Raw genomic sequence first — 13,126 nt, forward strand, 5'->3', positions numbered from 1 at the left:
ACGGTAGAAATTGATTATCTTTACCCATTTGATTGGGGTGTTTTTGGAGACGAAACCGATGTACCTATGGATTACCCGAAGGGTGCCCATAGCATCCTAGTAGTTGAAGTATACTTTTAGTTGATCATAAGAAAGAGCAAGTTCGAGTTAGTGTCTACAGCCTGAACCTAATCAGTAATGTTTTAAGATATTATGATTAAATGACTTTTACAAAGTTAAAAAGCAAGGGACCGTTCTAATTAGTGGCTCTCATAATCGGATTAAAAGTTTACACTCTGTTTCGCACTTGTGTGATTGAAGTTGGATATTTGATTGAAAAGAAACATAAATTATATGTTTTCAAATTAACCCGCTATCTAAAATACAAAACAAAATTATTTCAAGTGTTGAAAAATATTTCTTTATCTAAGTGACAAAATTTCATGTCGAATAATGTATAATAATATTTGTATATTTAGTAACTAAGTTAAAAACCCGTGTATTACACGGGCTGAGAAATTAAAATACTAAAATTCATATCTTAATATCACTTTTTTACCTCTTAACCCGTTGTTCCTCTTCTAATTGTCCATTTCTTCCTTTTCTTCAAAATAATCTCCTATACATAATAAACTGGTTTTTCATCAACTATGAAAGTTAATAATAGTATTAAAAACATAAAATATAATTTAAGAAACTTATGTATGTATGTTCCTACTCAAATATAAAATAACAACATAAGTTAAAAAAATTATATTTGTACTTTGAGTGGCATTTCATTTGTTTAAAAAGATTCTACTTTTTACCACAATTCACATATATAATAAATTAATTAATTATCTTTATAAATGCATTAGTTGTTCAATCAAATATACTCAACTTACTGACCCATGAACTATGAAACAGATGATGCGAAAAAAAAGTTATCAAGATGGTTAGAGATGGTCAACTTAATTGTATAAGCCATAGTTGAATTAATCCAAGGCAATACCGAGATGAGTTAATGCTCCAACAGAGACAGTAGAATTCAACTTTTCTCTACAAATATACATCAAACAAATTATAAGAAATTACAAATTATGTCTTTGCATATACATAAATAAAATATTATGCGTGGAAAATAAAATTACTCATTTACCATTCAAAAGAAAGTATGATGTCATGAAAAAATTATTTGAAAGCCCAACCAATAATTAGCTTTGCAAAAATAACTCCATATAAATAAAAAATTTGGTTCACACTGCAGCAAATATATTGTTAGTTTGATTCATTAACATCAAACTTCAAAATACTTTTTCTAAATCGTGTACTTTACAAATATAATCATAACTTATTAATTCAAGAAAAGAAAACATATGCATACCCTGTTGCTATAGTTGATTATATGAACATTAGTCACTCAATAGAAATCAAAAACCTTCTTTTTGTCAGAAACTTTATTGGCAAAAAAACTTAGATTCAATGAAGTTATAAACTTTTTTCTCTTTAATTTTCCTAGGCTTTACAATTGGAAATTGGAAACCTTCTATCTGAGTACATATCAATTGGAAGTTTTTAATTGATAAATTAACAAATAAAACAACAATTATTTTGAAAATTATTATATTGATTAGATAATTGTATATATCTAGCCCATAACACCTAAATTAAATATAAATAAGTATAATTAGTCCAAGTTTTTCATTCATATTAAGAATTGTCTAAAATAAATAGGGCTTGTTAAGGAAGGTTTTAATTGTTTTTTTTAATTAGAAAAATTATGAATTCAAGGTTACAAGATGAGGGTGCCACTTGGCACAAAAATAAGCTAATTAGATGCCATGTGGCACTAACATCATTTTTGTTTATTATAATATTAGATTTTTTTTTCTAAAAACATAACGCCAATGAGCTTGTGGAGTGGTTGATAGTATGGTAAGGGACAATGGCGGATCCAAAATTTTTTTTTCAGTGGGTTCACTGTTCGGATCAGTTGAACGGTTCACTGTTAGGGTCGATTCGACTATTCGGGTCGGTTAACGTTTATCACATTATAAAAATACGATGCAATTACAAAATCAAACATCATCCTTAGTAACTAAAATAACATATAATATGAATATGATGGTCTTTTCGAATTAAAAAAAAATTATTTTATAGTTGTCCTCTACGAGTTTTCATCTTTTGAAATTGCATCTTTGACCGAAACTTGTTGAAGGAACTTCCTTTAAAATGATGAAAATTCTATATATTTTTTTCAATACAGTGGCCTTTTCTTTTGTTATTAATAATTTCGATAACTAATCATGTGTTTCAAGAATCCTCTTTTAACCCTTCAGTCATTATACGTTCACAACCAGTAAAAAAATATGCTGGATTAAGGAATCGAACTAGGGTTCTTACAATAGAATAGAAGCATCTTTACCGCCAAACCATTAATCTAATTTGTCTATGTGTTCACTTATAATTTATATATGGGTTCACTCTCATATTTTGTATACGGGTTTTATATAAAATCCGAAAGTCAGTGGGTTCCCGTGAACCCGCACCCATGTACATAGATCCGCCCCTGGTAAGGGACAGACTTGGTGATTTATGTGATCCAGGTTTGATTTCTTCCCCTGTCATTATATTCAGCAGCACAGGGTGATGAGAGATTAAACGAGTAGATGACGTTCATTAGTTGGATTCTTAAACTGAACATGTTTTACCACACTACAGTATCATGCATTCGAGTGAGTGTTCACGAGTTTTGATCTTAAGCGAGCTTTTCCTCAAATCGAAAGACTAAATGTATAAAGAAAAATCAACACCAAAAGTAGTGAACAATAATAATGAAAACCATTTGTCACCCCCATTTCTCGTGCTCTATATACCACCAATTCCATTCCATTTATAACCGAAAAACACAAATTTCCACCTGAATATAATAATAATAATAATAATAATAATAATAATAATAATATACAAACACTTTCATCTTCATTTTCATCCTCATCAAATTCAAATGAGCCTTGCTGAATTATAGGCCATGGCAACCCACATAACAAAACTCACTCGCATCCTCCGCTCCAACACCATATCATCACCAATTCGGGTCAACCCGTTTCTGGGTAACCGTCCATTCTCTTCCGCAGTAGCTTCCGTTGAATCCGAACCCGAATCCACTCTGCACGATTACGAAACCTACCGCAAATCAATCCATGGCGGAATCACACACAAAGCTTTGTTGGTTGATGCAGTTGGAACCCTCGTTGTTCCGTCACAGCCCATGGCTCAGGTGGGTTTATTATTTATTAATTGTTCATATGTTGTTGTTATATGTTGATTGGATTTGATTTTGTATGTGGGGTTGTTTAATTGATTTTGGGTTTTTAATTTTTTGTAGATTTATAGGGAAATTGGGGAGAAATATGGAGTGAAATTTAGTGAAGATGAGATTTTGAGGAGATATCGGAAAGCTTACGAGCAACCGTGGGGTAGATCCCGGATCAGGTAATCGGTTTAATTTAAGGAAATGGTTATTCACACATTTAATTATGCATTTGAGTTATTTGCATTTGTGTAATTGTGTGTTACAGTTTTGTTTAAGATTATTAAAGCTATATGTTGGGTTTAATTGATTTGTAGTTATGATATGGAAATTGGATCGGTAATGCGCGTTTTAAAGAATAAAAGTTGTATGTTTTGTAACATTTTTGGTTTACGTTTATGTGTTAATGTTTTGTTTGAGATTCTTAAAACTGTTTGTTGGGTTTGATTGATTTGTAGTTATGATATGGAAATTGAATTGATAACGCGCACTATAAAAGATGAAAGTTATATGTTTTTGTAACGTTTTTGAGGGATTTAATGATTGATTTTCACAGGATGCTGCTGGTTTTCACTGGTTCAGTGAAAATTTGATTATGTGAATAAGAAATTATTTACCTACGATGACAAGTGATTGATGAATGTATTTTGTTTGAAGGTATTTACAATACGTTGAAATATAATAGAAGTGCAAAGTTTTTGAAATTTAGGTAAAGTTAAAAATAAGTGACCGAATGATGGAATCTGAGCCTGTTGAACGCGCCAAAATGGTGCCTGAGCAAGTGGACTATTAAAAGATTATAATCTTTAAAGTTAAATATATTTTCGTACATGATTTCTATATAAAAATTAGTAATTATGTTGTTTATACGTCATGAAAAGTTCAATATTTTTGTGTTTTGGATGTGGAAACACACCCGATCTATAGTGTTTATTTCACATGACAGAATGTTGATCACAATCTTTTTTGCTTTATGAACATTAAATACACAGATATGTAGACGATGGAAGACTGTTCTGGCAGCATATAGTTAGTTCATCAACGGGCTGTTCTGAACCTCAATATTTTGAGGAGCTTTATGATTACTATACCACCGAAAAGGTTTTATTTTACTTTCATTTTGGTCATATTATTCATTATTGCGTGCATCATAACCATACATCTAATTTTGATTCGGTTTGCATTAAAAGGCGTGGCATCTATGTGATCCAAATGCTGAGAAAGTGTTCAAGGCTTTGAAAAAAGCAGGGGTAAAACTGGCAATTGTTTCAAATTTTGACACTCGATTAAGACCTCTGCTGCGCGCTCTTAAATGTGATCACTGGTTCGATGCTTTGGCGGTTTCAGCAGAAGTAAGTTATCTGATCTATTTAATTAATTTATTTTTTTTCTTCTATGAAAATAAAGGTGGCAATTTTAGTCCATTTATACGAAAGCGGGTCAATTCGGGTTTTGCCCGATTGTTTATGGGTCAAATGGGTTAAATACTTAAACATTAATTAGCTAAAGTGAAACGGGTCAAACGGGCTGAAATTAGATAAAACATGTATTCAGTGGTTTACAATGTACTAAATCGTATACCAAACGAAATTATATTATTTATTTAATAGTCTAGTTATGTGGTCATATTTGGTAAGTTCATAATTAACAAAATATAATAGAAAGGACCAAAATTTGTTTTGACAGATTGCGTCATTCACGTGCCAAGCTCAGGCTGCTCAGCTCAAATTTTGAACAAGCCGGTTCGGCTCGGCTATAAATCATATAACTGAGCTGAACATTGAGCTCAAACTTTCAGAAAAAAAAATTAAAATAAAATCAAAACAAGATTAAAATGTTCAAGCTCGCTTGAAATCGGCTCGAAATTTAAACAAATTCATCTCAGCTCAAAAGTTATTTGAGCCGATTTCAAGCGAGCTTTGAGCCATATGCTATTTGAACAAATTTAGCCCAACGCAACCCAAACTGTTTTGACCCGAACCCGTTTAACCATTCGCCCAACCCACATACTTTACCACCTCCCAAATCATATATTAATACCTACCCGTGTTTTTTTCAGGTTGCAGCAGAGAAACCGAATCCTATGATATTCCTAAAAGCATGTGAGTTATTAGGCGTAGAAGCCGAGGATGCGGTCCACGTAGGCGACGACCGAAGAAACGATATATGGGGAGCTCGGGATGCGGGCTGTGATGCTTGGTTATGGGGCAGTGATGTTCATTCCTTCAAGGAGGTATGTCCCATTTGCTCATTGTCAATGTTGACTTTGGTCAACCATCTTGACTTTATGTGACGGTTTTAATCTTGTTGCAGATTGCTGAAAGGATTGGAGTTGAGGTATGAAGGAAACTGAATCCCGTTTGCTTTGAGGAAATAATGTTTCTGTTGTAAATTAGGGTTTCTGGTATTGAAATACAGTTGGGTAGTATTGTATCGTTTTATCGTTTATGGTTGTGGTACGGTATGGTATACCATAATCGTAAATATAAATGATATGATATGACTACTGTATTCAATACTTTCTATATGTTGTTATGCTTGGTTATCAGTTGTATATATTACTTGCTTTTTGTGTGCGACTATTTACGACGGTTATAATAATGTGTCGCGGGAAATGATATCGATAAGGAACTAAGATTAGTGATTAGTGTTAGGATTAAACACACACACGAACCGAACACGACACGAAAGCAATAAACGAACACGAGGATTTAATGTGGTTCGGTCTAAACTGACATACGTCCACGGGTGACAACTAGATATTCTTTATTGAGTGACAAATAATTACAAGTACATAGCTTTGAATATATAGAGATATGACTAGGGTTTAAATCTTATTAAACAAGAAACCTAAACCGGGCTGGGCTTCGGTCTGGCCACCTTACACCCGTCTGCCCTTTAGACTTCAAATAATAAATCGGGCCAACAAGGCCTACGAACCCAACAATCTCCCACTCGGAGACCTTGAGTACTCTCGTCTACACTCTTCATCGTACTTCTGTAATCTAAACATTTAACTTCTAGTTGCCACCCACCCTTTTCATCAATTAACCTGAAGGTCCGTTGAAGCTCCCCGGAGCTCCAACATCAGTCACGGCTAAAACTGCCCCTGACCCGTTCTCTGTCTTTACCGGCTCCCACTGAAACAAACTACCGGATCCTGAGATACTCTGAGAACAAACACTCTCCATATTCAGCAAGTAATTCACTGGAGAGACTTTAACAGCTGGAATACTGGTTTTTTTAATCCACTGTCGACCTGGAACTGTAACTGAAACACGATCTGTGCTCCCACTGTCACGATATCCTCCGACTGATTTAACCTTCCTAGCTCGTTCATCCTGAATCTTCACTTTGGCTCTTGGTTTGTTACCTGCAAAACGAACCTTCTTCTGCCCACGAGATTCTGTGAACCGGACTTTGTCTTTCACCAAAACTGGATCCACTCCTTTCGGTGACATATCGACCATATACAACGAACCCATTTTCTTGCCACGAGCAACCACGAGATTCCCTTTGACTACTTTCCAATGCCCATTCTCGAACTTAACATCGTGCCCCTGGTCATCCAACTGCCCAACTGAAATCAAATGTTTCTTCAAACTTGGAATAACCCTCACGTCTTTCAAAGTCCAAGAAGTACCTACTGAAGTTATCAAATCAACATCTCCCATACCCGTAACCTCTAAAATATCATCATTCGCTAGTCAAACCTTTCCAAGATCCCCAAACTTTAGATTCTTCATCGTTTCACTACAGTGAGTGGCATGAAACGATGCACCGGAATCCATCACCCAAGAATCAACGTTATTCTCAACACTAAGAACTAGAAACTCATTCTCTGGACATTCTTCTGCAGTGTTGACTTCTGTAACATTCACCTCTTTCTTACCATTCGGACACTGATTCCTGAAGTGCCCATTCTCTTTACAACCCCAGCATTCAATATCTTTACGAGTCCTAGACTGACTCGTCTTCCTGCTCCCACTGCCTCGTTGTTTTCCCCTACCTCTACCTTCTGTGACTAATATATCACTTGATAATTCACCTGAATTTCTGCGTCTTGAATCTTCCAAGAATCAAATCCCGAATCCCATCAAAAGTAATTTTTGTAGACGAACTACAAACTGCAGTCACTGTTTGCGACCAACTGTCGGGCAAAGAGGATAACAATAAAAGACCTTGAACTTCATTATCAAACTTAATGCCGACTGACACTAAGCGGGAGAGGTTCGAATTAAGAATTAAGATTATTGATATGCGTTGTAACTGACCCACCCTCTTTCATTCTTGTTGTCACTAGCTCTCGGATAAGATAGACCTTAACGCTGCCGAAGGCTTCTCATACATGTTGTATAGTGCCTCCATCATACCACGAGCTGTGGTTTCTTTCATGACGTTAAGCGCCACATCTTCCGACAACGTCAGTGTAATACAAGCCCTAACTTTCTTGTCTAACTTCTTCCACTCTGCTTCTGACAACTTTTCTGGTTTTTCATCCTCAAACACTACATCCAGGTCTTTCTGACAAAGTAGCGCTTCAATCTGCATCTTCCACCAACCAAACTTTTGTCCGTCAAACTTCTGTATCGAAACCTTTCCGTCTTCTGCCATGACAATGACTAAAATGAAAAACTTGATAAAAACAGAGACAGACACAACAACACGAGCCTGAACTTAACGATTGTTCTACTGAACTATGTTAAATAATCAACCTAATTTAAACGCAACGGAATAACAAACTGAAAATCAGAAAACTGAAACTTTAACTGAAACGACATAACCGGACAAACGCGGTTAGCAACTGGCTCTCCGTTTCTTTAACGCTTCTTCTGATTAACAATTCTTCAACGAAAAATAGAATCTTGATTCAACTTTTCTTAGCTCGTTCTTTGCAAAATACGATCTCGACCGAATAACTATATCTTAACGAAACTGCCAATACTTTAGCCCCAAAAATTTAAACCGATCAGGCCTATTGCCCTTTGTAACTTATTGGCAAATATAAAATAATAATATCAATAGTAATCCTCTTTTCATGCACGTAAACCCCAAGAAACAAATAATACAACTTCTTTCTTGTCAATCGCAAACAGCATGATAAAAAAACAAGAAGCGTCAATCGAGGGATAACGCGACAAATCAGATTACATGAGATGGTGGTCAAAGGGTGGTGATGCGGTGCTCGACTGAACCCTAGTCGTGATCGTCGGGCTGGGTTTAGCAGCGGCGTATACCCTAACGACAATCGTAAAACCGTAGCGGCGGCGGAACCCTAGCGCAGTAGGGTGGCGGCGGCGGAAGGTTTGGGGGCGACTCGGCTGGTTCCCGTGTTCTTCGTGTGATCCACTTGTTAGGATTAAACACACACACGAACTGAACACGACACGAAAGCAATAAACGAACACGAGGATTTAACGCGGTTCGGTCTAAACTGACCTAAGTCCAAGGGTGGCAACTAGATATTCTTTATTGAGTGACAAATAATTACAAGTACATAGCTTTGAATATATAGAGATACGACTAGGGTTTAAATCTTATTAAACAAGAAACCTAAACCGGGCCGGGCTTCGGTCTGACCACCTTACACCCTTCTGCCCTTTAGACTTCAAATAATAAACCGGGCACCTACGAACCCAACAATTAGGAGCTAAAGAAAACCCGAGTTTTAGTATCTGATTATGAAAAGAACGTTATCGGTTATATGAAGTAATACAATAACAATAACAACAATCCCATATGTAGCATCAATCATCAATGCACATAGAAAATAATACAACTAATGCATAAATCAGCATCTCAAAACATGTATGCCTTCTATGTCTCTCTTTAATATATACTCCATCCGTCCGTCCCATTTTAAATGCCATGAGATCCATAACACACAAATTAAGAAATGTTTGATCATTTTATTTTATTAGCCGTAAAATGACAATAATGTCCTTTAAGTTATTATAGCTAAAAACCATTTTTCTTCCTTGGCTAAAAAATCCACTACTTTTTGGCTCTATTCGTAAGGGCACAATTGGAAATTGAATTTATATGTATAGAAATGACATTTAAATTGGGACAACCAAAAATGGAAAAATGGACATTTAAAATGAGACTGAGGGAGTAATAACTAGGTATGAAACCTGCCGCGTTGCGGCAGCGGCTTGATGCAAATTCGGTCGGTATTGGTTAAGTTTGTCACGACACCTATACTAAATCAAAAAATTATATGTGAATGCCCAAAATAGTGTCCGCACATGTACAACTTATGATAACTTATGATGAAAGCGGCACATATACATTCGGTATCTGATAGAAAAATATTAGTAAACACATAGCTTATGATACAAAAAATAATATAAGTAAAACGACGTTTATTCGGTTGGCAAATTACATAACGAAAATTCGGTCGATATCTATAGGTTCGCCACAACACTGGAACTAAACCCAAAAAATAATTTCGAAAAAGCGACATTAAAAAAAATAATAATAATCTATAGGTTCGCCACAACACCGAATCTGAGCCTGCTGAACGCGCCAAAATGGTTCCTGAGCAGGTGGACTATTAAAAGATTATGATATTTTAAAGTTAAATATATTTTCGTACGTGATTTCTATATAAAAATTAGTAATTATGTTGTTTATACGTCATGAAAATTCAATATTTTTGTGTTTTGTATGCGGAGACACACCCGATCTATAGTGTTATTTCACATGACAGAATCTTGATCACAATCTTTTATTTGCTTTATGAACATTAAATACACAGATATGTAGACGATGGAAGACCGTTCTGGCAACATATAGTTAGTTCATCAACGGGCTGTTCTGATCCTCAATATTTTGAGGAGCTTTATGATTACTATACCACCGAAAAGGTTTTATTTTACTTTCATTTTAGTCATATTATTCATTATTGTGTGCATCATAACCATACATCTAATTTTGATTCGGTTTGCATTAAAAGGCGTGGCATCTGTGTGATCCAAATGCTGAGAAAGTGTTCAAGGCTCTGAAAAAAGCAGGGGTAAAACTGGCAATTGTTTCAAATTTTGATACGCGATTAAGACCTCTGCTGCGCGCTCTTAAATGTGATCACTGGTTCGATGCTTTGGCGGTTTCTGCAGAAGTATGTTATCTGATCTATTTCATTAATTTCCTTTTTTCTTCTATGAAAATAAAGGTGGCAATTTTAGTCCATTTATATGGAAGCGGGTCACTTCAGGTTTCACTCGATTGTTCACGGGTTAAATACTTAAAATGGGTTAAACATAGTAGTTCGCTAAAATTGAAACGGCTGAAAGTCGATAACACTTGTATTCAAAGATTTACAATGTACTAAATCATTTACTAAACAAAATTATATTGTTTATTTAATAATCTAGTTGTGTGGTTATATTCGGTAACTTCATAATTTACAAAAACTTATAGAAAGGACCAAAATTTGTTTTGACAAGTTGGGTCATTAACGAGCCAAGCTCAGCTCAGTTTTTGAACAAGCCAGCTCGGCTCGGCTAAAAATCATATAACTGAGCTGAAGATTGAGCTGAGCTCAAACGTGACTCAGTTTTCAGAAAAAAAAAAGAAGATTAAAATTAAAATCAAATCTAAACAAGATTAAAACGTTCTAGCGAGCTCGAACTCGGCTCGAATTCTAAACAAGCTTGCCTCAGCTCAAAAATTTTTAGAGCCGATTTCAAGCGAGCTTCGAGCCATATGCTATTTGAACAACTTTAGCCCAACCCAACCTGTTTTGACCCGCACATGGTTTGACCCGAACCCGTTTAACCGTTCCCCCAACCCACATATTTTACCACCTCCCAAATCATATATTAATAACTACCGGTATTTTTTTTTTCAGGTTGCAGCAGAGAAACCAAATCCTATGATATTCCTAAAAGCATGCGAGTTGTTAGGTGTAGAAGCCGAGGATGCGGTCCACGTAGGTGACGACCGAAGAAACGATATATGGGGCGCTCGGGATGCAGGCTGTGATGCTTGGTTATGGGGTAGTGATGTTCATTCCTTCAAGGAGGTATGTCCCATTTGCTCATTGTCAATGTTGACTTTGGTCAACCATTTTGACTTTATGTAACTATTTGAATCTTGTTGCAGATTGCTGAAAGGATTGGAGTTGAGGTATGAAGGAATCTGAATCCCGTTTGCTTTGAGGAAATAATGTTTCTGTTGTAAATTAGGGTTTCTGGTATTGAAATACGGTTGGGTAGTATTGTATCGTTTTATTGTTTATGGTTATGGTACGGTATGGTATACCGTAATCGTAAATATAAATGATATGAACTACTGTATTCAATACTTTTTATATGTTGTTATGCTTGGTTATCAGTTGTATATATTACTTGCTTTTTGTATGCGACTATTTACGACGGTTATAATAATGTGTTGCGGGAAATGATAACGGTAAGGAACTAAGAATAGTGATTAGGAGCTAAAGAAAACCCGAGTTTTAGTATTTGATCATGGAAAGAACGTTATAAGTTATATGAAGTAATACGATAACAATAACAACAATCCCATATGTAGCATCAATCATCAATGCACATAGAAAGTACAAGTAATGCATAAATCAGCATCTCAAAACATGTGTGCCTTCTCTCTCTCTCTCTCTTTAGTATATAACTAGGTATGAAACATGTCGCATTGCAGCAAAGGCTTGATGCAAATTCGGTTGGCATTGGTTAAGTTCGTCACGACACCTACACTAAATCAAAAACTTATATGTGAATGCCCAAAATAGTGTTAGCAAATGTACAACTTAATTATGATAACTTATGATGAAAGCGGTACAAATACGGTTGGTATCTAATAGAAAAATATTAGTAAATGCATAGCTTATGATACAAAAAATAATATAAGTAAAACGCCGTTTATTCGGTTGGCAAATTACATGCGTTGTGACGAAAATTCGGTCGATATCTATAGGTTCGCCACAACACTGGAACTAAAACAAAAAAATAATTTCGAAACATTGACATATTAAAAAAAATAATAATAACAAAAAACAAAACAAACACAGGCATTGCAGCGGCGAGTCGACGTACATTCGGTCAGTAACAATTAGGTTCTTTATCGTACCATAAGTAAATATAAAACATAATCTCATTATTGGCTAGGTTTGTTATGGTACCGAAACTAAATAAACAATAACACGAGTGTTGTGACGACGAGGCGTTGTGTTTTTAGTTGGCGTCGTATAAATTCGTTATAATACCGAAACTAAATCTAAAACTCAATTTCCTCAAATTATTATACTTAAAAAAAACCCCTTTGAAAAAAGAATCTAAACTGAAGGGTGTAAGGCCCCAATTACCGGTAGCCCTACTTTGGTGTTGGATTTACTCATAAACACAGTTCTACAAATCATAGTTAATTAAAACTTTACGCGGAATATAACTTCAACCATAACATATTACAAACAGTCAAATCTTGTCTTAACAACATTCAATTTATTTAAACATAAAACATAGTCTTTGTGAACACCATAACATTTTCTTGAGATGCCAGTATCTTCGATTCTATGCCATGTGTCTTCAGTCAGGCGAGCTGCTTCAACCTATTTGCCTGCGTGCATACTAAAAGTCAGCTACGCTGAGTGAGTTCTAGTTAATCACATAACTTACTTTACATACACACATACGTGCCCGACGGTGCGCATTACATACTTAACATGTCCATCATTCATCATACACAATCATAACTAACCTTACATTATAAAGAGCATTCGCCCTACATACCTCGGATATTATTAGGGTCCGGTACCCTCCATCCTCGGATATTATTAGGGTCCGGTACCATTTCTTCCATACCTCCTTAACATACTTTCTATATACATAATCGTAAGTT

The 13,126-nt window shown here is 35.4% G+C and overlaps 1 protein-coding gene across 3 annotated transcripts; it reads left to right on the forward strand.

The window, feature by feature from the left end:
- Positions 1–2,900: 2,900 nt before the first annotated feature.
- LOC143595616 (putative hydrolase C7D4.05) lies at positions 2,901–11,562 on the forward strand. Of its 3 annotated transcripts, none has more exons than XM_077074588.1 (6): positions 2,901–3,238; positions 3,347–3,453; positions 4,264–4,372; positions 4,462–4,623; positions 5,331–5,504; positions 5,585–5,887. In XM_077074588.1, the coding sequence occupies exons 1-6, from the start codon at positions 2,990–2,992 to the stop codon at positions 5,612–5,614; spliced, it is 831 nt and encodes a 276-aa protein (XP_076930703.1). In that variant the 5' UTR covers positions 2,901–2,989; the 3' UTR covers positions 5,615–5,887. The 3 variants fall into 3 exon arrangements, with proteins under 3 accessions (XP_076930703.1, XP_076930702.1, XP_076930701.1); XM_077074587.1 differs by lacking the exons at positions 5,331–5,504; positions 5,585–5,887 and adding exons at positions 11,124–11,297; positions 11,378–11,562 and having other exon boundaries at positions 2,909–3,238; XM_077074586.1 differs by lacking the exons at positions 4,264–4,372; positions 4,462–4,623; positions 5,331–5,504; positions 5,585–5,887 and adding exons at positions 10,032–10,140; positions 10,230–10,391; positions 11,124–11,297; positions 11,378–11,562 and having other exon boundaries at positions 2,923–3,238.
- Positions 11,563–13,126: the final 1,564 nt, after the last annotated feature.

The sequence above is a fragment of the Bidens hawaiensis genome, unplaced genomic scaffold, assembly GCF_021521415.1.
Source record: "Bidens hawaiensis isolate Kalapana, Puna unplaced genomic scaffold, B.hawaiensis_p1.1 tig00045385_1, whole genome shotgun sequence".
NCBI classification, from domain to species: domain Eukaryota; kingdom Viridiplantae; phylum Streptophyta; class Magnoliopsida; order Asterales; family Asteraceae; genus Bidens; species Bidens hawaiensis.

Bases quoted from the DNA above. Each gene is read 5' to 3' on its own strand.
- LOC143595616 (XM_077074588.1), top strand. From the start codon at position 2,990: ATGGCAACCCACATAACAAAACTCACTCGCATCCTCCGCTCCAACACC. The intron at 3,454-4,263 runs GTAATCGGTTTA...TTAAATACACAG, and splicing joins TGGGGTAGATCCCGGATCAG to ATATGTAGACGATGGAAGAC. The intron at 5,505-5,584 runs GTATGTCCCATT...ATCTTGTTGCAG, and splicing joins ATGTTCATTCCTTCAAGGAG to ATTGCTGAAAGGATTGGAGT.